This window comes from Mesoplodon mirus (assembly GCF_964341445.2).
Source record: "Mesoplodon mirus genome assembly, chromosome: 8".
Classification (NCBI taxonomy): domain Eukaryota; kingdom Metazoa; phylum Chordata; class Mammalia; order Artiodactyla; family Ziphiidae; genus Mesoplodon; species Mesoplodon mirus.
Window position 1 is genome coordinate 35,815,752 of NC_138984.1, and position 25,240 is coordinate 35,840,991.

At 39.4% G+C, this 25,240-nt stretch overlaps 1 protein-coding gene across 6 annotated transcripts in view; it reads right to left on the reverse strand.

Annotated features, from left to right (window-relative positions):
- Positions 1-25,240, reverse strand: part of SPATS2L (spermatogenesis associated serine rich 2 like) — a 176,684-nt gene that overhangs the window by 45,731 nt on the left and 105,713 nt on the right. For all 6 annotated transcript variants that reach the window (XM_082630130.1, XM_082630134.1, XM_082630131.1 and 3 more), the window contains 3 exons: positions 22,133-22,241; positions 18,867-18,916; positions 16,114-16,360 (listed from right to left, as the gene is read on the reverse strand). In XM_082630130.1, the coding sequence (XP_082486256.1) occupies positions 16,114-16,360; positions 18,867-18,916; positions 22,133-22,241 (406 nt within the window). The remainder of the gene's footprint in view (positions 1-16,113; positions 16,361-18,866; positions 18,917-22,132; positions 22,242-25,240) is intronic.

The following is a 25,240-nucleotide window of genomic DNA, read 5'->3' on the forward strand; positions in this document are numbered from 1 at the left end:
AACTTACATATTGGACTTGTCCTTGACTTGATTTATTTTACAGAGCAAAACATGAACTGTGGTGGTTATTTTTTGTTAACAGCACCAGAGAAAACAAATCTTCCTTTTGGGAGAAATACAAGAACTTAGATTCAAAGATTTTCATAATATATGTACAGCCATGTATGTGTTCAGATTTGAAAGTTTCTGAAAACTCCTTTTTCTCTTTAGCTTTTACTTTTTAGTGAAAGCCTCATGTACTTAAAAGTAGACTGAAGGAAGTATACACAGAATTCACATCTAAATTTAAAGGATGTCTTAAATACAGAGTAGTTCTAAAACAATTATTTTAACCCATTGAGTTAAGATGATTTCATAGTCTCCTACACAAATGTAATTTCAGTAAATCACATCACTTCATGACAATTAACTTAGTATTGTAAAGTATTTCTATCTAGAAAAAACCGATAAAAAAAAAATTTTGTTGTTATAAAATAATGCCTAAAATTGCTAATATCTGTGTTACTTAAAGCATTACCATTCTCTTAAAAGTATCAATACTTAAGTGAATTCAATAGTGTTTTATAATAACCAATAATAAAGTAATTGGTAGTTCTTTAATCATTGATCTTAGTGTTCTTAAGTACTCACAAAAGAAGAAATGTAAATGGAAATTAAACATTTTAAAAATGTTCCATCTTTCTACTAATCAGTTTTACAAATAAAAACAATGAGATTAGTGCAATGTTTCTGGACAGCAATATATTAAGCACTTAAAAAATATCCATACTCTTTGAGCCCAATAATTCCACTTCTAAGAAAATATGCCAAGGAAATAATCATAATTGTTCATAAAGATTTATATACAAGAAATGTTTGCTACAGCATTGTTTATAATAGCAAACAAATGGAAACAATGCACATGGACAACATTATGGGAATAATTAAAATAAACATGGCAAATTGCAGTCATTAAGGTCATGTTTTTAAAGAACATACAATGATAAGGTAATGTTTATAATGTCATGTTAAGTAAAAAATGGAATACAAAAGTTCACCCGCTAGGGCTTCCCTGGTGGTGCAGTGGTTGAGAGTCTGCCTGCCGATGCAGGGGACACGGGTTAGTGCCCCGGTCTGGGAAGATCCCACATGCCACAGAGTGGCTGGGCCCATGAGCCATGGCCGCTGAGCCTGCGCGTCCGGAGCCTGTGCTCCGCAACGGGAGAGGCCACAGCAGTGAGAGGCCCGCGTACCGCAAAAAAAAAAAAAAAAAAAAAAAGTTCACCTGTTATATAATATTTGTAAAAACAACCCCTATATATATATTTGCATTTAAATCATTCTGAAATGAAATTTAACAGTGTTTTTTTCTGAGAGGTAGGGTATTTTTCCCCTTAAACCTTACTGCATTTTTCATATCTCTCCAAGTAATATAAATGCCTTTTAAAACCAGAAATACAAAATCCATAATTATCTTTAAAAAGCAGCACAGCAACTTAAACTTTTTAATTAACCTACACTTATCCACATATTTTATCATTAATAATTCAAATACAACCATGAAAATGGCTTGTTTGAGTTCCTATCATGTCCAGTTATTGTTCTAGACGCCAAAAACACAACAGTGGTAAAAGACATTTGTGGTTCTCATCTTTATAGAACTTGCAGTCTCATAGGAAGACATATAAATCAAACCACCACACAAAAAAATGTCGAATTACAGCTGTGTTAAGTGTTATGAAAGAAAGGTACACAGTATATGAAATCCTCAATTGGAGTATTTGACTTAGGGATATCAAGAATGAATTCTCCATGGAAGTAACAACTAAGCTCACCTGAAATTACATGAAAAACTAATCAGATGAAGAGGGCAGGCAAGTACATTCCAGGCAGAGACAGTATTTGAGGCAGTTATCAAGTTATTGTCTCTCAACTCCAAATCCACTCTTCTTTGCCCTACTTTGTGATACTGGAGCTGGACCCTGTAAACAATTCTGTTTTGCCAACTGGCAGAATGTTAGCTTTGTCAGTAGAGGGCAACAAAGGGGTCCCGCAAGGCGATGAAGACAGAAATACACTTCCCGTCTAGGTTCTGGTCCTTCCTTATTATTATTATTAGTCACCACAGGAGCCAGCAGCCATGCAGAGGAGCTCCAGCTGCACTCTCATGCCATGTTCCCTGGCTCCCCTGCCCTGATAGTGGCTTTGAGCAGTTCCAGTCTATCTACACCCTATGGCAATGGTGGGCTTCTTCTACAGAACAGCTTGGGCCAGGCCCTATGTCAAGATTTCTTGCCACTGCAAGGTGGCATGCATGTTCCTCTGGGTAGCCACACACCTTGTTTGATGAGGTCAGTCTCAGTTTTAGACTGGGGGCCTCTCCCAGTCCTAGTTCCTTTATTGTCCAGTCTTCCTGGAAATAGTGACTGCTCTCTTGACACATCTAGGCCCCTGAGAGTCCTTACTTACCCCTTTTAGTAGTTAGCCACCTCCTACAGTTTTAGTTAGCAGTTCTTCCTATTACATGCCTCCCATCCAAATAACCGGTGTGGCTTCTGTCTCCTGACTTGAACCTGACTGTTATACATGGCCAGTACGTGGGAGTAAGAGGACACCAGTACGGCTGACGCAGAGAGCAAGAATGAACATGCTGTGCATTGAGGCTGGAACGAGACACAGGGGCCAGAATATGCTGGGCTTGCAGGCGAGGGTAAGACTTTTGGTCTTTATCTTAAGAGTTCAAATATGTGTTATCTGAAAAGATTACAGGATAGAGAATGATTTAGAGGGGAACAGACTGAATGCCAGGAGATGAAAGAGTGGACCCTTAGAGCAGCAGAGGCAAGAAAGGATGGTTTTGATCAGAAGGTAGAGGTAGAGACAGTGAGAAATGGATGGATTCCAGGAATATTTGAAAAGGAGAATCAACAGAACTTGGTGATGAGGAAGATGTCATGACTGATGCCTGGATTTCTGGCTTGCAGAATGGATGGACGGTACACTAAGATCAGGAACAATAAAAGAAAGCTAAGACTGGGAAGGGAGATCAGGAGTTTGTTATGAGCATGTTGTTCAAGTGCTTTGAAATTATCAAAGTGAAAATGTCAGGTAAGAGTCTGAGTTCAGAGAGTAGCCTCAACTGGGATGATGAGTTTGTGAGCCAGGGCACATAATTAAGGCTAGGGTATGGCTGAAATGATCTACAAAAAGAGCAGAGCTCTATATGAGAAAGGATTTGGCACTAACCCAGCCTTGGTGAGCCTCAACAACTAACAGCCAGTAAGAGAAGACTTAGAGGTAAACGTGGTGGGAGCAATTTCCTTGGAGTAATGGGGCTGTAAGCCATAGGAATAGGTTGATAAGTGACAGAGAGGTAAAGGAATGGAGACCGTGAGTAAAGACAACTCTTTTAAGATGTTACAGAATAACGGTCCAGTGATGAAGCCCCAGGAAAACTCTTTTCACATTACAATTATTGTACACCTTAATTTGCATTTTTCATCATTCTTCTATCTCTACATGACAGGCTAATTAACAGAAAATCAGAGGAACCAATAACTAATAACAGGTTTATTCAGAAGACATAATGTCAGTCAGTTCTGCCTTTTCATAACTTCTTTATCATATACAGGTAGACTTTATTATTTCATTCATGTTCTATAGGACTTGATCAGCTCAGAGGTCATAAAAGCTGGAAACTTTCTAATTGGAAACCAATCTTTTAGTTTAATTTACGTTGTCTTTACAAGGTCTCATACGTCATCCATACTTTTACAGGTTTATTTACATTAAAAGATAATAGATAACAAAGTCGATGGATTAATAAGCTGTCAATGACACAAGGTAGGCATATTAACTTGATTTGTTTTGCAGACTTATTTCTCTGAAAAACAGGCTTAATTCTCGTAGCATTCTGATAGAACCATTTAGATCTTTGTTCAAAATTAAGAAAAAAAAAGGGAAGGCCTTTTATTCTTTGCAAGGAGTGCCTTCCATTTAATTAAGTCTATTTTTAACTGAAACTGCCGTAACAAGGTTTGAGTGGGAAGTTATGAAGGTATCAGCTATTCAGAGATGAGTAGGTTTGTGGTTTTGCTGTTAAGGATGCAGCAAAAGTAGTTTTCAAATGAGAAAGAGAAGGGAGAGGGCTCTGGATTTTGCTGTACCCAGGTAACAGAGAAGCACCCGAGGGGTTTTAATATCCTGTGTCCTCATGTCGATACATCCTATGTCTGTCTCCATCTCTTTCTGCTTTATCACACACACAGAAAGGAAGCAGAGGCCTAAGCCATTGAAAACACAATGTAAGGCCACCCCTAATACTACCTGAACAGTTCAGACACAGTGCTGCCGGAAGCAGATGTTGAGACTGAACAACACACAACTACAGACAAGAGTTAACACCAAGGATCTGATGCCAAAATAACAGAGTGAGAATAATGATAAATGTGCTCTAAAATATAAGCTTCAAAACGCCTGTTCACATGACAGTACTTAAGGTCAGCTATATATACGAATAAAGTACTATACTTTTAATTAAAAACCAAAGGTTATAACTCCACAAGGGCTTCACCTAAAATAATCCTTAATTAAAGTTTAAATAAAACATTGGCTGTTCAGACCAAGATAGCTTGATGTGACAGAATGTGAACAGGGGCATCCTCAGCCTCAATGTCTCAGCATCCATATCTCCTCTTCATTCACTCATGTCACGTATGGCCTTATCTGAAGTTGCTACCCACACTTCCCTTCCTGCCCCAGTCTTTCTCCTACTTGCTGGCTTCACAACATTTACTATAATCTATAATCATTCAGCTGTATTCTGCTTTACTGTGCATCTCTCCATGAGGGCAAAAACTTTTTAATTTTGTTTACTTCCTCTAGAAGAATTCCTGGCACATGTTAGATGCTTAAAACATTTCCTGGATAGATAAGAAATGATTTGAGGGTTTACTTTGTGCCAGATGCTGTGCTGATCACTTTATGTATCTCATTTACTGCTCACCACAATCTTGTAAAGTAGGATATTTTGCAAGTGAAGATAAAAACACAGGGGAAAACTCTGGAGCTGCCGAAGAGGCAAGAGACTTTTTCTTCCCTCTTGGTTTCCTGGTGCGCGAGGAGAGGGGATTAAGAGCGCTGCTTAAAGGAGCTCCACAGACGGGCGCAAGTCGCGGCTGAAAGCGCGGAGCCCAGTGATGGGCGTGGGACGCTGGGGCTGCTGCTGCTGCCGCCGCCAAGAAGCCTGTGTGCAAGCGCAGGTCACTGTCCACACCGTCCTTCCGGGAGCCTGTGCAGCCCGCCACTGCCGGGGTCCCGGGATCCAGGGGCGGCTTCACTGGGAGAACGCACGGCACGCCTCGGGCTGGTGCAACGTCACGCTGGCCTCTGCCGCTGCAGGCTCGCCCTGCACTCCATGCCCCTCCCTCCCGCCCGGCCTGAGTGAGCCAGAGTCCCCGAAGAGGCTGCTCCTTTAACCCTGTCCTGTCTGAGCGAAGAACAGACGCCCTCCGGTGACCTACACGCAGAGGCGGGGCCCAATCCAAAGCTGAGACCCAGGAGCTGTGAGAACAAAGAAGAGAAAGGGAAACCTCCCAGCAGCCTCAGAAGCAGCGGATTAAAGCTCCACAATCAACTTGATGTACCCTGCATCTGTGGAATACACGAATAGACAACAAATCATCCCAAATTGAGGAGCCAGGAGTCAGTGCTGTGCCTCTGAGGTGGGAGAGCCAACTTCAGGACACTGGTCCACAAGAGACCTCCCAGCTCCACATAATATCAAACGGCGAAAATCTTCCAGAGATCTCCATCTCAACACCAGCACCCAGCTTCACTCAACGACCAGCAAGCTACAGTGCTGGACACCCTATGCCAAACAACTAGCAAGACAGGAACACAACGCCACCCATTAGCAGAGAGGTGGCCTAAAATCATAAAAAGTCCGCAGACACCCCAAAACACACCACCAGACGTGGACCTGCCCACCAGAAAGACAAGATCCAGCCTCATCCACCAGAACACAGGCACTAGTCCTCTCCACCAGGAAGCCTACACAACCCACTAAACCAACCTTAGCCACTGGGGACAGACACCAAAAACAACGGGAACTATGAGCCTGCAGCCTGCAAAAAGGAGACCCCAAACACAGTTAACATAAGCAAAATGAGAAGACAGAAAAACACACAGCAGGAGAAGGAGCAAGATAAAAACCCACCAGACCTAACAAATGAAGAGGTAATAGGCAGTCTACCTGAAAAAGAATTCAGAATAATGATGGTAAAGATGATCCAAGATTCTATTTCCAAGATCCAAAATCTTGGAAATAGAATAGACAAAATGCAAGAAACAGTTAACAAGGACCTAGAAGAACTAAAGATGAATCAAGCATCGATTAAAAACACAATAAATGAAATAAAAAATACTCTAGATGGGATCAATAGCAGAATAACTGAGGCAGAAGAACGAATAAGTGAGGTGGAAGATAAAATAGTGGAAATAACTGCTGCAGAGCAAAATAAAGAAAAAAGAATGAAAAGAACAGAGGACAGTCTCAGAGACCTCTGGGACAACATTAAACACACCAACATTCGAATTATAGGGGTTCCAGAAGAAGAAGAGAAAAAGAAAGGGACTGAGAAAATATTTGAAGAGATTATAGTTGAAAACTTCCCTAATATGGGAAAGGAAATAGTTAATCAAGTCCAGGAGGCACAGAGAGTCCCATACAGAATAAATCCAAGGAGAAATACGCCAAGACACATATTAATCAAACTGTCAAAAATCAAACACAAAGAAATCATATGAAAAGCAGCAAGGCAAAAACAACAAATAACACACAAGGGAATCCCCATCAAGATAACAGCTGATCTCTCAGCAGAAACTCTACAAGCCAGAAGGGAGTGGCAGGACACAATTAAAGTGATGAAGGAGAAAAACCTGCAATCAAGATTACTCTACCCAGCAAGGATCTCATTCAGATTTGATGGAGAAATTAAAACGTTTACAGACAAGCAAAAGCTGAGAGAGTTCAGCACCACCAAACCAGCTTTACAACAAATGCTAAAGGAACTTCTCTAGGCAAGAAACACAACAGAAGGAAAAGACCTACAATAACGAACCCAAAACAATTAAGAAAATGGGAATAGGAACATACATATCGATAATTACCTTAAATGTAAATGGACTAAATGCTCCCACCAAAAGACACAGATTGGCTGAATGGATACAAAAACAAGACCCATATATATTCTGTCTACAAGAGACCCACTTCAGACCTAGAGACACATACACACTGAAAGTAAGGGGATGGAAAAAGATATTCCATGCAAATGGAAACCAAAAGAAAGCTGGAGTAGCAATTCTCATATCAGACAAAATAGACTTTAAAATAAAGACTACTAGAAGAGACAAAGAAGGACACTACATAATGATCAAGGGATCGATTCAAGAAGAAGATATAACAATTGTAAATATTTATGCACCCAACATAGGAGCACCTCAATACGTAAGGCAAATACTACCAGCCATAAAAGGAGAAATCGACAGTAACACACTCATAGTAGGGGACTTTAACATCCCACTTTCACCAATGGACAGATCATCCAAAATGAAAATAAATAAGGAAACACAAGCTTTAAATGATACATTAAACAAGATGGACTTAATTGATATTTATAGGACATTCCATCCAAAAACAACAGAATACACATTTTTCTCAAGTGCTCATGGAACATTCTCCAGGATAGATCATATCTTGGGTCACAAATCAAGCCTTGGTAAATTTTAAAAAATTGAAATTGTATCAAGTATCTTTTCCGACCACAATGCTATGAGACTAGATATCAATTACAGGAAAAGAGCTGTAAAAAATACAAACACATGGAGGCTAAACAATACACTACTTAATAACGAAGTGATCACTGAAGATATCAAAGAGGAAATTAAAAAATACCTAGAAACAAATGACAATGGAGACACGATGACCCAAAACCTATGGGATGCAGCAAAAGCAGTTCTAAGAGGGAAGTTTATAGCAATACAATCCCACCTTAAGAAACAGGAAACATCTCGAATAAACAACCTAACCTTGCACCTAAAGCAATTAGAGAAAGAAGAACAAAAACATCCCAAAGTTAGCAGAAGGAAAGAAATCATAAAAATCAGATCAGAAATAAATGAAAAAGAAATGAAGGAAACGATAGCAAAGATCAATAAAACTAAAAGCTGGTTCTTTGAGAAGATAAACAAAATTGATAACCCATTAGCCAGACTCATCAAGAAAAAAAGGGAGAAGACTCAAATCAACAGAATTAGAAATGAAAAAGGAGAAGTAACAACTGACACTGCAGAAATACAAAAGATCATGAGAGATTACTACAAGCAACTCTATGCCAATAAAATGGACAACCTGGAAGAAATGGACAAATTCTTAGAAATGCACAACCTGCCAAGACTGAATTAGGAAGAAATAGAAAATATGAACAGACCAATCACAAGCACTGAAATTGAAACTGTGATAAAAAATCTTCCAACAAACAAAAGCCCAGGACCAGATGGCTTCACAGGCGAATTCTATCAAGCATTTAGAGAAGAGCTAACACCCATCCTTCTCAAACTCTTCCAAAATATAGCAGAGGGAGGAACACTCCCAAACTCATTCTACGAGGCCACCATCACCTTGATACCAAAACCAGGCAAGGATGTCACAAAGAAAGAAAACTACAGGCCAATATCACTGATGAACATAGATGCAAAAATCCTCAACAAAATACTAGCAAACAGAATCCAACAGCACATTAAAAGGATCATACACCATGATCAAGTGGGGTTAATTCCAGGAATGCAAGGATTCTTCAATATATGCAAATCAATCAACGTGATACACCATATTAACAGATTGAAGGAGAAAAACCCTATGATCATCTCAATAGATGCAGAGAAAGCTTTCGACAAAATTCAACACGCATTTATGATAAAAACCATGCAGAAAGTAGGCATAGAGGGAACTTTCCTCAACATAATAAAGGCCATATATGACAAACCCACAGCCAGCATCGTCCTCAATGGTGAAAAACTGAAACCATTTCCACTAAGATCAGGAACAAGACAAGGTTGCCCACTCTCACCACTCTCATTCAACATAGTTTTGGAAGTTTTAGCCACAGCAATCAGAGAAGAAAAGGAAATAAAAGGAATCCAAATCGGAAAAGAAGAAGTAAAGCTGTCACTGTTTGCAGATGACATGATACTATACATAGAGAATCCTAAAGATGCTACCAGAAAACTACTAGAGCTAATCAATGAATTTGGTAAAGTTGCAGGATACAAAATTAATGCACAGAAATCTCTGGCATTCCTATATATTAATGATGAAAAATCTGAAAGTGAAATCAAGGAAACACTCCCATTTACCATTGCAACAAAAAGAATAAAATATCTAGGAATAAACCTACCTAAGGAGACAAAAGACCTGTATGCAGAAAATTATAAGACACTGATGAAGGAAATTAAAGATGATACAAATAGATGGAGAGATGTACCATGTTCTTGGATTGGAAGAATCAACATTGTGAAAATGACTCTACTACCCAAAGCAATCTACAGATTCAATGCAATCCCTATCAAACCACCACTGGCATTTTTCACAGAACTAGAACAAAAAATTTCACAATCGTATGGAAACACAAAAGACCCCGAATAGCCAAAGCAATCTTGAGAACGAAAAATGGAGCTGGAGGAATCAGGCTCCCTGACTTCAGACTAAACTACAAAGCTACAGTAATCAAGACAGTGTGGTACTGGCACAAAAACAGAAAGATAGATCAATGGAACAGGATAGAAAGCCCAGAGATAAACCCACGGACATATGGTCACCTTATCTTTGATAAAGGAGGCAGGAATGTACAGTGGAGAAAGGACAGTCTCTTCAATAAGTGGTGCTGGGAAAACTGGATAGGGACATGTAAAAGTATGAGATTAGATCACTCCCTAACACCATACACAAAAATAAGCTCAAAATGGATTAAAGACCTAAATGTAAGGCCAGACACTATCAAACTCTTAGAGGAAAACATAGGCAGAACACTCTATGACATAAATCACAGCAAGATCCTTTTTGACCCACCTCCTAGAGAAATGGAAATAAAGACAAAAGTAAACACATGGGACCTAATGAAACTTAACAGCTTTTGCACAGCGAAGGAAACCATAAACAAGACCAAAAGACAACCCTCAGAATGGGAGAAAATATTTGCAAATGAAACAACTGACAAAGGATTAATCTCCAAAATTTATAAGCAGCTCATGCAGCTCGATAACAAAAAAACAAACAACCCAATCCAAAAATGGGCAGATGACCTAAATAGACATTTCTCCACAGAAGATATACAGACTGCCAACAAACACATGAAAGGATGCTCAACATCTTTACTCATTGGAGAAATGCAAATCAAAACTACAATGAGATATCATCTCACACCAGTCAGAATGGCCACCATCAAAAAATCTAGAAACAATAAATGCTGGAGAGGGTGTGGAAAAAAGGGAACACTCTTGCACTGCTGGTGGGAATGTGAATTGGTACAGTCACTATGGAGAACGGTATGGAGGTTCCTTAAAAAACTACAAATAGAACTACCATATGACCCAGCAATCCCACTACTAGGCATATACCCTGAGAAAACCATAATTCAAAAAGAGACATGTACCAAAATGTTCATTGCAGCTCTATTCACAATAGCCCGGAGCTGGATGTGTCTATCATCAGATGAATGGATAAAGAAGATGTGGCACATATATACAATGGAATATTACTCAGCCATAAAAAGAAACGAAATTGAGCTATTTGTAATGAGGTGGATGGACCAAGAGCCTGTCATACAGAGTGAAGTAAGTCAGAAAGAGAAAGACAAATACTGTATGCTGACACATATATATGGAATTTAAGAAAAAAAAATGTCATGAAGAACATAGGGGTAAGACAGGAATAAAGACACAGACCTACTAGAGAATGGACTTGAGGATATGGGGAGAGGGAAGGGTAAGCTGTGACAAAGTGAAAGAGCGGCATGGACATATATACACTACCAAACGTAAGGTAGATAGCTAGTGGGAAGCAGCCGCATAGCACAGGGAGATCAGCTCGGTGCTTTGTGACTGCCTGGAGGGGTGGGATAGGGAGGGTGGGAGGGAGACGCAAAAGGGAGGGGATATGGGAACATATGTATATGTATAACTGATTAAATTTGGTATAAAGCAAAAAAAAAATAAAAAAATAAAATTAATAGAAAACATTTTCCAACTTAAAAAAAAAAAAAGAAAAAAGAAAAAAGCATTAAATCTAATTAAAAAACACAATTTTAGTCAGCCAGTACTCTGTTTTAAAGAAAGAAAGAAAAGGAATTTGTAAAAAAAAAAAAAAAAAAAAAAGATAAAAACACAGAGCGGTTAGCTTGTCCAGGGTCACACACCTAGTAAGTGACAAGGCCAGTATTTGAGTCCAAACATTTTTAATGCTAAAGCCCTGGTTCTTAGCTATGATATTATGCTGCTTCAATCTGAGAGCTGGTACGGCTGAAATCCTGGAATATACACGTTTGGCTTTTCTATTAAAGTTCTCGGCAAGCTGCTTTCTTCTTGTTGATCTTTTCTAATCATGTGGTCCAATATAGGGTTTAGAAAAGCAGGGGGGATAATCTTGTAGCTAGGGCCAACAACAGCATTAAAAAATCTGCTTGGAAATCCTACAGGGAACCTCACACCATAAAAATATTGTAAAACAGTCTGTTGTTGTTGTTGCGTTTTAATAAGAAGCACAAATGAAGGACAAGGAGCCAACATTCTAAAATAACAGGACCCTTTCTCTCACATTTGGTTCAGTTCACCTAGAGAATGAGAAAGCAGTTCTGTGCCAGAGGCATGCCAAACACAGAATCTGCACTGCAAAGGTAAAACGATGGAGCTGCTACTGTCCTCCAATACAGGGCAGACTGCGAAGTCTGGTTTGTGGAGGTCAGTGAACACTGCATGGGGCCTTCTGTTTGAGACAAGTAACAGGTAACAGAAGAGCTGGCTTCCCAGGATCCTTGACAAGATGAGAGGGTATAAAGGAAGCCTGCTGGGAAGAGAAGCTGAAGACAAGGAAAGCCCCGCCCCCAAGTTTATCTCAATGGAGCCAGTTGGTGGCGCATAATCCTGCTCCTTTCCTACTGGATGGGAATTGTGTCCAGAGGGAGAAAGACAACACAGGAATCTGAATTCCTATTCTGGCCCGAACGGTGATAAGCACCTATACATTTCAGCAATCTGAGCCTTAAGAAAAATAGAGCAGGAGCAACATTTAAGATAATTGCACCCTAAGGGTATAATGTGCTTTAGTCATTTAGATGGAGCCTTAGAAATAAAAATGATCCTTGGCATTACATTTGGTGAAACTAAATCTTGATCTACTCCTTGTCTGAGTTTGTACTTGGACACAGATGATCTTGATTGGATTATGTAAAAGATCTAATTTGAGCTGTTATTAAAAATTCTGAAATACAGAAAAAACTACTCCAAGGCTTAAAAAAGTAATTTTGTACTAAGTTTAAATCAAACTCCCCAACTTCAAAGCTATATGCTGACATGCAGTGTTGTCCCACTCGACAGTACTATATTTACAGCCTGAAATGATGATGCTTTGGGTGGTTATTTTTCATGTGGGAAGTCACACTAACACCCTGGAACCACCTGCATATATCTTAAAGCTAACTTTTCTCCTACCAGAAAATGATCCTTTTAAAACTTTTAAAAAGAGAGATCTTGAATGTCAAGGTGTTAAAAAAAGATAAAACATGCATTCCACATGTTCACAGCCTGCTGCCCAGCTGGGCATTCAGAACAGGCTTTCCTGAGGCAGTTTCATTATTGGAAAGCTTGGTAAATGCTCCACCACTAGCGGACTGGAGATGCCTTTTAGGCTCGTACTTCAAACTCATTCAAGTACAGAATACCATTATCTAGCTTTGTTATGATTACTTTTTCCTAAGTTTTCAATTATACATCTTTTAGGAGTAAGGGAGCCTGTGGTTTTAGCAATAACTCTCTAACATGTGGATACAATTGCATTGACTTGAGTCAGGCTTTTGCTAACCAAAGAGAGTTACCCCCGGGTGTGGGTCTTCTCAGTTTCTCGACCCAAGGGCCTTGGTTTCCTCAGCTATAAAGTGAGGGGAGTAAGGAATCGTTCCCATCCTTTTCAGTTCCAAAGGTCTACTCAAAATGGGGTGCAGAATGCCCAAGACCCAGCACTCATCTGTGAAATATCTAGCAGAGGTCTCAGGATTTCTGATAGCCTGAATAAGCATTTCAGAGTCATTTGACAGCTTTGGCATCAACTTCCTGATGAACCTTCATTATCTTTGGGAAGGAAAACTTAACTAGTTATAAACTCATTTTAAAATTTATGATCACAATAAGTGAGCTGCTGATGAATGGTCAACCAGGAGGATTCCCTTCCTTTTGCAAAAACATCTAATAACCTTCCATTATCATCATTTTATTCTTTAACAGAAAAATTTACATGAGTGATAGATTTGTATTATTAATTATTAACAAATAATACTGACATACCTCAATGCCTTCATGCTAAGCTTATAAAACCGAAGGGATATTGGGATGGCTCTTTGTGCAATAAAGTATTCTTCACCAAAAGTTTCATGATAGGGTTCACAAAAGCCCCCTGGTACAGAGAACTCATCTGATGGGTACTTTCAAGGCAGCTATCCACTGTGAAGTGAAGCGATTCAATACTGCATTTGCTCTAATGTCATATACTTGGTAGAGTTACTGAAATTGCTTTAGGAAGAAGGTATAAATTATAAGTAAATGAACAACTCTATGTGCTGGGCTTTTAGTGTATGATTGATATCACAACAGCAACTTGAGTAATTAGCTTTTGAAATAATTGGTGTGAAGGCAAATCACAAGCAAAGTTGGGAATGTGCCACTCGATTATTTAATTTCTTTCTCCTGCCCTGACTATAAATCAAAACATTCTCAAAATTGTAGGCAGAGGAAAAGCTGAATTAAAAGATTACTGGAGGGGCCTCCCTAGTGGCGCAGTGGTTGAGAGTCCACCTGCCGAGGCAGGGGACACGGGTTTGTGCCCCGGTCCGGGAAGATCCCACATGCCGCGGAGCGGCTGGTCCCGTGAGCCATGGCAGCTGAGCCTGCGCGTCCGGAGCCTGTGCTCCGCAATGGGAGAGGCCACAACAGTGACAGGCCCGTGTACCGCAAAAAAAAAAAAAAAAATTACTGGAAAATCCAGATTCTAAATAGAAGTAGGTTATTTTCGTTGTTGTTGTTGTTTTTTTTTTTTTTCGTGGTACGCGGGCCTCTCATCTCTGTGGCCTCTCCCGCTTCGGAGCACAGGCTCCGGACGCGCAGGCTCAGCGGCCATGGCTCACGGGCCCAGCCGCTCCATGGCATGTGGGATCCTCCCCGACCGGGGCACGAACCCGTGTCCCCTGCATCGGCAGGCGGACTCTCAACCACTGCGCCACCAGGGAAGCCCTCGTTGTTTGTTTTTAAGAAATCATTGTGTAGTAAGGATTATCTGAATTATAGCACTATTAATAGTGTTGTTAGGTAATGTGTTTATGGAAGAAAATTAGAGCTTTGTGAGCATTAAAAAACTTCCTAGTGTGTCATATGGTGTCAGTTATGTAATGCTTCCTCATGGTATCCCTGATTCAATACTGGTTAGCATGTGATTTTCTGTTTGCACTTGTCTTTTCTGCTAGACTAAACTCTTCTCAAGTAGGGCCCCTGTCTTATTCATCCTTGGTTTACCTTAGGAGGCATTTTGAAAAACAGGGCCCTTTTAAAATTTATCTAAATGATTGTATATGGGAGGGGGGGGTGTTGGGGGCAGGATGCTAAATGACTCACAATCACAGGAATCCCACACAGCGAAGAACTACCCCGTGACCTGAACTTTCTCACATCCTCCTAGACACATGACATGTAAACCCAAGTATTTTTTGTACAGTTTTCCTATGGATTTCCAAGGTTTACTTGGATTTCTAGGGTTCAACTACTGTGGAAATTAAGAGAAAATTGTACTCTGGTGTTCAGAACTTTACCAAGAGTTTTTCACCATTTGGAAAATCCCATGGCCAATCCCATGGGCAGTCACATTATTTGAGTTGACAATCAGCACTTGTCAGTCTGTATTTGTAGCAGCTGCATTCACAGTGACCCCATGTCTACATAAAAATATACTTATTCAGTCCTTCCTTCACACATCGCATCTAAAGAAACAGTGTTCACGTTATCCAGTTGACTGCTGTCTCCCTTCTTTTAAGTGCAAAGTGAGTCATTATAATTGGGTGTCAACAGCTGGCTATTTTACTAGGCCTTCTATTTTAGTTGTTCTTGAATTTCTTATGTTTTTACATTATTGACATTTTGTTTCTAGGTAGATTATATTACCTATGAATTTTATTTGAGTATTTGATATAAAAATGGAGCATTGGGTCAGACAGTATTGAAGACCACTGATCTAGTAGATTCCTGTACAGCTGCCTTATTTGGCAGAAAAGAAATGGGACACTAGAGATGAAATGATGCCCCCAAGGTCATACAGTTGATTAAGTAGCCTTTTGTCGAGTAATGAATGTATAGCTATAGCACAAGTAATTAACATTCCAGATTCTAACACCCTGGGATATATATTCTACCACATAATACAAAATACCGGGAGTTAAAATAACTTGGCCTACCCTTTAATAACATTTCCTTTGGTCACCAATTATCCCTCCCTTATCCCAGCAAAAGTGTCTACAAAGAAAATTTCTTTAAACTGGAATTTCCTTTTTCCTGATGATCCCAATACAGACTAGAACTATATTTTTTAGATTAAAAAACCCTCTGACTTAGTGCAGGGCTAGATTGCACACTTCTTCTTTAGCCTTGTCACCTTCCTCCCCGCCTCCACCATCCTGCGAGAAGACCGCTTGAATCTGTGGACACCATAAAAGAACAATCTTTCCCTTCCAACAACATCAACAGTAGCAATGACTGCCCCAGTGGGTCCCTTGGCATCCTTTTCTTCTATGTCTTTCTAAGCAACTTTACTTAAGAATAACTGACCTGTGACCCCACGGAGTGCCTTGGAAGGTTCCTCGAGTATTGAGATCTTTTTCTCACGGGGGGCAAGGGCTGGTTTTTCACTGGCAGAATCAGTGGATGAGCTGTCCTTCTCACAGCCGTTGACGTGGCCATTTTGTATCTCTGGCGGAGGTGGCTGCACAGGCCCTGCTTCGGGCCTCTCTGCCTTGTCTTTAGCATCTTTGTTGCCTTGATGCTGCTTGGACTTGCTTCTTTTTCTCTTATTGTTCTAGAATGAGAAACAAATGAGAAGCTCACACCCTTGAAATAGAAGGTGAACCCGAGAGACCAAAATAAGATATGTTACCCTTTTTTTGTTTTCTGGCTCTTCTAATAGAATGGGTGAAAACACCTATGTCTTTATTAACCACCCAAGTCAATGTAAATATCTTCTTTCCTACAGTGAGCTGTATAAACTTTTACCTCGTAAGCATAGGAAACAAAAAGTTTTCTTTAAAAGGGAAAACGCAGCAGGAAATGGCTTCAATAGCTGACACATTATTTGAGCACATTGAGTTGCTACATATTTGAATGGTCATACAGTAGAGTCTTGTGATAACTGCCCTGGAAGAACCTGAATTCAGCTATTGTGCTATTGAAGAAGAGGTCTCATTTCTTAAAGAGACGATGGGTGGGGGGGGGGAGTCCAGGCTGGGTCTAGGAAAAGGCACCAACCAACCAGGAGATCCCTGGATTGCTGTCACTGTCCGGGAATCATCCCCATGAATATTTAAGCTGGAGTGGACAACTGCTACAAAGGAACGCTGAACCCACGTGGGTCTACCTGGATTCGCATTGTGCACCTGTATCTGGATCTCTCCGCTGCTACCTGAACGGCATTACAAGACTTCAGTTACATTTAGTTCAAAATAACACAACCCTGCATTCTAGATCATTGAAAACTTTTAGACCCTGGTGCAGGCCTCAGCCAATGAGAGCAGACATGGGGCCCATCAGGGCAGACACTGTCCTGCCTGTTGCATCAGTGTCCCACCAGCTGAACATCAGCCCGGCTTTGTTCTTCAATACATTTGGAAAAAAAATAGAGAAGGGCTTCCCGGGTGGCCAGTGGTTGAGAGTCCGCCTGCCGATGCAGGGGACACGGGTTCATGCCCCCGTCTGGGAAGAGCCCACATGCCGCGGAGCAGCTGGGCCCGTGAGCCATGGCCGCTGAGCCTGTGCGTCCGGAGCCTGTGCTCCGCAATGGGAGAGGCCACAACTGTTAGAGGCCCGCGTACCGCAAATAAATAAATAAATAAATAAATAAAAATAAATAAAAAGAAACAGTTTTCTCTTGATTCTCCTCCCCGTTCTCCTTCTTTTCCTTTGAAACCACAATCATGCCCCTGAGTAAGGGCTCCTCCAGGGGAGAGGAATGCACTGACTGGGTAAAGGAAGGCCCAGGGGCACTTATTCCCACACAAGCCCTGCATCTCCTGGGCTGGGGAGACAGTTTTCCCACTGAACCTCTAAGAGGGAGGCTTAGTAATGAGTTGGGTCTGCAGCTGCCGTCTGCTCTGTTTTTCACATCAGAGAAATTTCATACCCAAACCACACATCTGAAATTCTTCCAGGTAAGTATAAATACTGCCTTTCAATCACCTGCAAATTGTCTTCATCTCACATAGAAGCCTGGGAAGCTATGATTAAAGATAAGCAGAGATTGTCAAAGACGGTGGCATACAGAGGTTAAAAAAATTATCATAATTCTTCCTATTCTCCATGAAGCTAGGAGGAGAAAAAGGAGGAAAGGATCATTCCAGTAATTTCAGTAATCTCGGGATTTTATGAAAGCAATACTGTTTTTTTGTGTTTGTTTAAAATCTGTGCCACAGGCCTGCCATCTTCCCTCAGTGGGAAGGGTATACCCTGGGATTCCCAAGACACAAGGCTTCTCTGGGAATAGTGGGAATGGGTGGGGAAGTTACTTTGAAAAGAGAAGCAGACGTTTTGTGAAAGTCATGAAACAGGTTACAGGCCAAGAACAAGAAGGAAGCTGCACCTCCCTGGAGCTAGTGAGCGCTCCAGTGCTCCATGGTCACTCACAAGACCAGAAAGGCATGTTCTGGAGACAGAGGCCAGTGTGTGCGCTGCATACCGCACGTGCGCCCATAAGTCGAGACTGTGTGACTAGACAAGAAAGCAAAATAACTTGAGAGGGGCAGAGTAAAATCTCCCCTCTGTTCTCAAGGAGCAGTCAGTCTGTCAGGGTTCGAAAGAAGGGAAAACAGGTCCCTTACTTACTATGGCTTTAAGGCGCTTTCCTTTTTTCTTCCTTTATTAAAAATCTAGCTTATTAGAACTCAGGAAAAAAGTATCTCGGGGCAGCCCTGGACAGATTCTCTCAGCTGGAAAAACATGTGAAAATATATTTAGGGCTTTTCAAGTATCTTTAAAACACTCCTTAATTTTTTCCTTTGTGCTACAGGATATGTTCAGGCAAGTTAACGTCTAGAATCCTTTGAATTCTCTGGTTGGGCTCGCCTTAATACTTAAAAAGAAAACTCTGGGATTTCTAAAGCACACCTGGTGGTTAAAAACACTTGAACAGAAAACAAGGGCATTAGTAGGGAGGGAGGCTGGTAATTTAAGAGAGTTGTGAATCTGGAAGCTTCCTGGGTGTACATATTAACATATTTGAAAGAAGCACAAAATCGGCAGCCTTGTTAAAATGATAACAACCATGAAGGTTCTGATGGAAGATGCTACTAATTTACAATCAATATCAATCTTACCTTCTTTTTTCCTGTCATATTCCATTCTTTTAGAACTTGAATTGCACTGCCTAGACAAAGACAAAGAATCTTCAACATGCGTTCACATAATAAAGCACCACACAAAATTCATCTCTGTCTTTCCATCTTGGTAGCGATTTTTTTTTTCCGCTTTTTCATTTGTTTTGATACCTCCTACCTTAATAAAAATGTCAGTTTCATTTTTTATTCCCAGATTTTCATTAAATTCACTGCATGATCTTGGTTTTATCAAAGTATTAAGCCCCACTACATGAAGCTGACTTTGTTTTATCATTATGTTGTCTTAGAGAAAATGAAATATATCTTGAGAATTTTCTGATAGCTTCATTGCCATAGGTAGAATTAAAATTGTTCTGTTTGATATATGAATCAAAATACCTCTAATCTTCCAGGCTAAACATGAGATTTTGAATATTATTAGCCATGTGAATCCTAACTTTTTGTTTGGCTATTCCTGCTCATTTTCTGCCTCTCTACTCATTATGTTCACAACCTGCAGGGTGATAAGAAGGCCAGATGATCTGATGTTAGCTTTGCTCTCATCACTGTGAATAGGGATGGGATGCAGTCTTTGCAAGGTTCCACTTTGAAACAAAAGGAGCTCATCAAGTAAGTTGAGTCCTAGGTTCTGTCAATGCCATTCACATGCATACGTGGCATTGCTCAGATGCACAGGAAAAGCCTAACTTGATTAAATTAGAAAACATTTTAAAAGAAATGCTTAACCACTGGTCAGCTACAATAAGTATCTTCATGTAGTCTAAGTAAGTTCTTCACTCATTCCAACTCTGCTGGGGGTAATTTCAACAATAAGTTATTGGTAATGAGTAGACCAGTTGTTCTCATTTAAATAGGTGCTTCTAAAAGAGTAGCCCTTAAATGTATCCTTTTAACAATTTTAAGCATTCTCATACAGTCTCATTATACTAATGGTTCTCTACAATGAGTGTGTTGGCTAAACAAAGATAAACTTCAGGCCGGTCTTTATAACACATTTCAAATTAGTAGGGCCCCAATTATTGAGTCTACTGTTACTGGTTGATAAGCAGAAGGCCATAGTGTTTAGACTAATGTTGAGAAAGGCTAATTATTCCTATCCATTCACAGTTTCCAATTCAATGCCCCTCTTAGGCCTTTTGCGTTACATGTACTTGAAATAATAAGACTGCACTTAAAAGTAAGCTATAATTCAGTCTTTTTATTAACTGGGCTGGTCTTTTTCTAATTTGCCCAGAGAATTAATGTTTCACAGTATTTTCCTTTTGAAGAACTTTAGGAAGTCACTTTCACTAGGTTACTTCGTAAGTCACACCAGTGGTTAATAATCATTAGGGTAGTTCTTACTTATAGCTCAACTTCAGTTTTCCAGATAAAATTAAATTTTAAAAAATGTTAAATACTGTTCTTTTTAATCAGAGGAGGGAGGTGAGTTGCTTACTGCTTTCAACTGCAATATTCAATTATTCCTCTAATTTGCATATTTTGACATAAATTCTATTTGCAATTTGGACAACAAGCTTTTAGAGGGTAATTCTGAAGAAGAAATAACTATGTTTACAGACAATTTTGAAATTGTTGTTATTAAACTTTAATTATACTGAAACTGCTTGGAGGTCTTTAAGCCGCTCAGACAGAGTGATTTTAGTGTGCCTCGTAAATGATTCTTAACAATTAGTTCTGATTTTCAGTGATTTTTAAACAAGTTTTCTGACTGCTCCCCATCCAAAATGATATGAGGTTTCTCAGCAATTGAGGAGTCTTTAAAAATGAGACCTCAATACCGACAAGGTGAAAATGTCAAGAAGGACAAGCATGGTGCTCTATTTAAATATGATCGGATTTGATGACAGTCCAGCAGCTACTGAGTATCTGTGCATCTCATCAGGGGTCACTCTGCAATAAAAACTTTCATGATGGAGAATGTCGGGGCCTCAATCCAACTGAGGCTGGGGAGGCATGGGGATAATAACCTTTTTCCTTTCCTAAAGCTTTTTTCCGTGTGAGTGATGTTGGCAAGTGAAACCTGAAAAGAGTTTATCTGAGCCAGGATATGCATGTTTCCCCCAATTTTTTCTTGAGACGAATTGCACTAAATGATGCAAAGGTGGAGGAATAATCACATTCTCTGTATTTGTATCTGGTGAGTAAAGATTCTTGTACATGAAGCAGGAAAAACAGTCAGAATAGTTATGTACCGTGGGTCTGCTTGCAGGTCTATTTTGAATGATAATCATTTTTAATTCAGTTAGGACCCTAAACCCTGACTGCAGATATCAGAATGTAAGTGTGTTGCCTGGTTCCAAGACCTTATCTGAAATGCAATTGTACTATATGTAGGAACTTAGGAAGATTATTCTACTCCTAGGAAAGTAAGTAAATCAAACTGTCCTTAACAAATAAAGTGTAACTAGGATAAACCCGAGGAATGTGCTGATAGGTCTTCCCTGACCTTTCGGTCAGACTATGTTTAGTTAGTCCACACTGACAAAACAGAAACTAATGCTGGGACAGAAGACATATGATAACTAAGGACAGGTATGAGATCTCTGTTCATAAATGGAACTTTAATTTGAGTAGGAGAGAAGAATTTCCCATAATTTATAGGAAATCTAAAGCAGTAGGTTATCCATTTATAGAATAAATACATTCCTGAGACTTTAGATTCTATACCGTCACTGGCAATGGGCTGTCCAAAAAAACATTTTTTTTTAGACAGCAAAAAGTTCTAGAGGTAGATAAGATGAACTGATATTCTGATTAATTAGGTAATCTCAAAATCATAAACTAAGGATATTAAAGACTAAACCAGTCCTCTCAGGCTACATAAGCATCAAGTTCAAGGATTCCAGTTGTAAGGCCAAGTAGAACCATACTGGTTGAAGAGTTGAGAAGGCTTCCCAGATCAGGAGTAAAGTACATTATCTTCCATTAACAAGGGCGCCATCAAATAAAGGACATGTTTAGTAACAAATTGGACAGACTGCTTGACAATGGAATTAGCAGCATTATAAAATCTATCCTTTGCAAACTATCTACAGTCTGTCTTTTTTTTTTCCCCAATGAGGAAAAAAGAAGTTCCAAATTCTGCTCTTAATATGTAGATGTGTTTTTAAAACCTAGCACATTTTAATGAAAATTAAAGTATTAGTGAATAATTGGTATTCAATGCATTCAAGGAAAAAAATACAGAATATATGGAATATCTAGTTCTAACATCTTCAGGTTCAGGGGACATGTATACTTACCATCCACGAAGGCCTGCACTGCTTTATCTACATTAAAATCAAACTGTTGTAGCACCAGAACTATTTCATTATTGCTTTTGTTGGGAACAACTGATCGAACCGCATAGATCTGCAAAGGAGAGGAAAAGAAAAAGAAGGGTAAACATTTTGAATATTTTTCATCCATATTAGTCTCTCACTGGATAGAATAATAACTGTTAGAAAGGCCTTGAAAAGCCAACTAATCTACCTTCTTGCCATGAAGCATACTCAAGGCACTTCAGACCACTAAAAATTAATCCTGGTGATCACCTTGATAGCCTCTTTACCTGAATACACATTTCTACAGAGACGTCCTTGTTAGGACTGGAGTTGCACGTGGGAAAAGCCAACTCTGGTTTTGCAACCTACTCCCCCCACCAACCCAGCCCCAAGACTCCAAATGCACCCAAGGTGTGCTTTCAGTGAGGACACAGATAGTTTTCTGTCTCAGGCTCTCTTCTCCGTGGGCTCAGGGCAGATCTTTGGAAAATTTACAGAAATAGCTTCATGCCTCAGCTTCTCTGATCTGCACAGTGGAGACAGTCATAGTGAGGTTCACAGAAGCGTGTTGTGAAACTCCATTAATTTTTATAGAGATATAAAATGTGGGGCATTGTATTTTTGAAATAGCAATCTTAGCCATAATATGGAAAACGTTCCCCAACACACTTCTGAAAATCAAACATTTAAAACAGTAAAAGTAAATACATATATGAGAGCTAAGGACTTCAACAGGTTAAGCTGATATTCAATTTTTAATGACCTATAGGTATTTCTTCATCAAATTTTGCACATGTTCTTTCTTCTTGCCTAATAGAATTAATTGACCTTTATCTCACAGAACTTGCAATTACTACAGGACGCTCTATCCACTTCAGCAAAACCTGGCTCACCCAGCTTTCTATCAAGGGGATTACTTCAGCCACTACGGACAAATATGAGAGTACTGCATGGTGCCAAGGTGAGTAGCATCCATAATGATGACCACAAAAGCACTGCACAATCCTTACATGTTTTCATCAATGGTTAAACTGAGTTTTAGAGTTACAAGCAATTTATTGTAATCAGATTCATGGACTATGGATTGTATGTGTATGATAATGTGTAACGTGATTCTATTGCCCAGAACACTCAATTAAGCAGCATAGCCTATTTCCTAATTATGTTAGAAAATAGACAGCCTACTCCATATCAATGTACATGTAAGAGTATTTAGATTATAATGAGAAAACAGCACAAGATATGAGTTTATAACTTGGAGAGGTTCTGACATTATAGAAAGCTGGCTTTGAATCTTGACATTCAGAAATGCTACATATGTAGGGGTTTTCAAGGACTCTAATTATACACACACACACACACACACACACACACAGAGTTGTATATATGTGACAAGAGTCCTTTGATTTTTTTCTCTACTTTACGGTTCTTAGTTTTCCTAGCCTCTATTTTTAAAAAATATTAACTTCTTCAAATCTAAGTTCTTTCTCACTTTTTCTCTTGCTCTCTTTAAAAATCCTTTCAGTGAATAATTTTTGAATGTCTATTGTGTGACAAGGCACCAAACTTCCTGTAACTTATAGACTAGAGGGGGATGCACAAATTGTTCAAATGATCACACAAATACATACTTATACATTGTGATAAATGCTATAAATCATAGGACAGGGAGACGACTTTATATAGGTATGCTGAAATCTGAAGGACAGGGGAGAAGAGAAGGGTGGGAGGTTAAGAGGAAAGGCATCTTAGGCAGAGGGAACAGCATGAATGTGGAGCAAGGCACAGGTGAGGGAGTATAGAGGGAGGCAGAGGCTGAGGCTTCCAAAGTACAAAGATGAGGCCAGAGGCGGGCAGGGACCAGATCATGCAGCCTACAAGGCTATGCAAAAGACTTAGGTCTTGTGAGCACCCCATAACCATCCTTTTGTGTTGTCCTTTCTTATTCATTCATCCTGTTAGAAAGATAGCTCTCTCTCTTTTCTCTCTCTCTCTCTAATTTATCCTTGTCATATACACATTTTATATGTAGATAAATGTATATTTATATATCATTATATTTAAGTTATGTGTAAGTTAAGGTGTACAGTATGTTGATTTGATACATTTATATACTGCAAAATGATTACCACCATAGCATCAGCTAATACCTCCATCCCATTAGATAATTACCACTTCTTTTATTGTGGTGAGAACATTTAAGATCTACTCTCAAGTATATGAATCAGTATACAATCACCATACTGTGCATGAGATCCCCAGAACTTACTAATCTTGTAACTGAAAGTTTATACCCTTTGACCCAAATCTCCCCATTTATCTCTCTTTTTTTAAGAGAAGCCAAGATGGGGACAAAAACAAGAACAAAAACACCTGCACTGACCCGGGAGAATCATTAACAGTGCATGTCCAAAACTAAATACAATTGGCCTAGCAGGCACCAGTGCACCGGAGTTATGTATAAGCATTACGTGTTGTCCTTCTAATGTAATTCTTTTAAATAAAATTCTAGCATTTCAAGCCACTATGATTGGTTAGTATTATATAAATTTTCTTAATAATAATTACCATCATTATTACCACATCAGTCATGCCCTTCTAAATAATAATTTGCAGTAACATGGATGAACCTAGACAATATTATGCTTAGTGAAACAAGTCAGAGAACACATATGATATCACTTATATGTGAAATCTAAAAAATAAAACAAATGAATGTATATAGCAAAACAGAAATGGACTCACAGATATAGAAAACAAAATAGTGCTTACTGGTGGAGAGAGGGAAGCAGGGAGGGGCAAGATTGGGGCATGGAATTAAGAGATACAAACTACTATGAAAAAAATAGATAAGCAACAAGGATATATTGTACAGCACAGGGAATTATAGCCATTATCTTGTAATAACTTTTAATGGAGTATAATATGTAAAAATACTGAACACTATGCTGTATATCTGAAACTAATCTAATGTTGTAAATCAACTATACTTCAATAAAAAAAAAGTTTTCGATCCACCTACATAGTTGTGTGATCAGTAAAGAGCTAGAAGTATGGAATAAACATAAAATAATTGTTCGCCCTGTT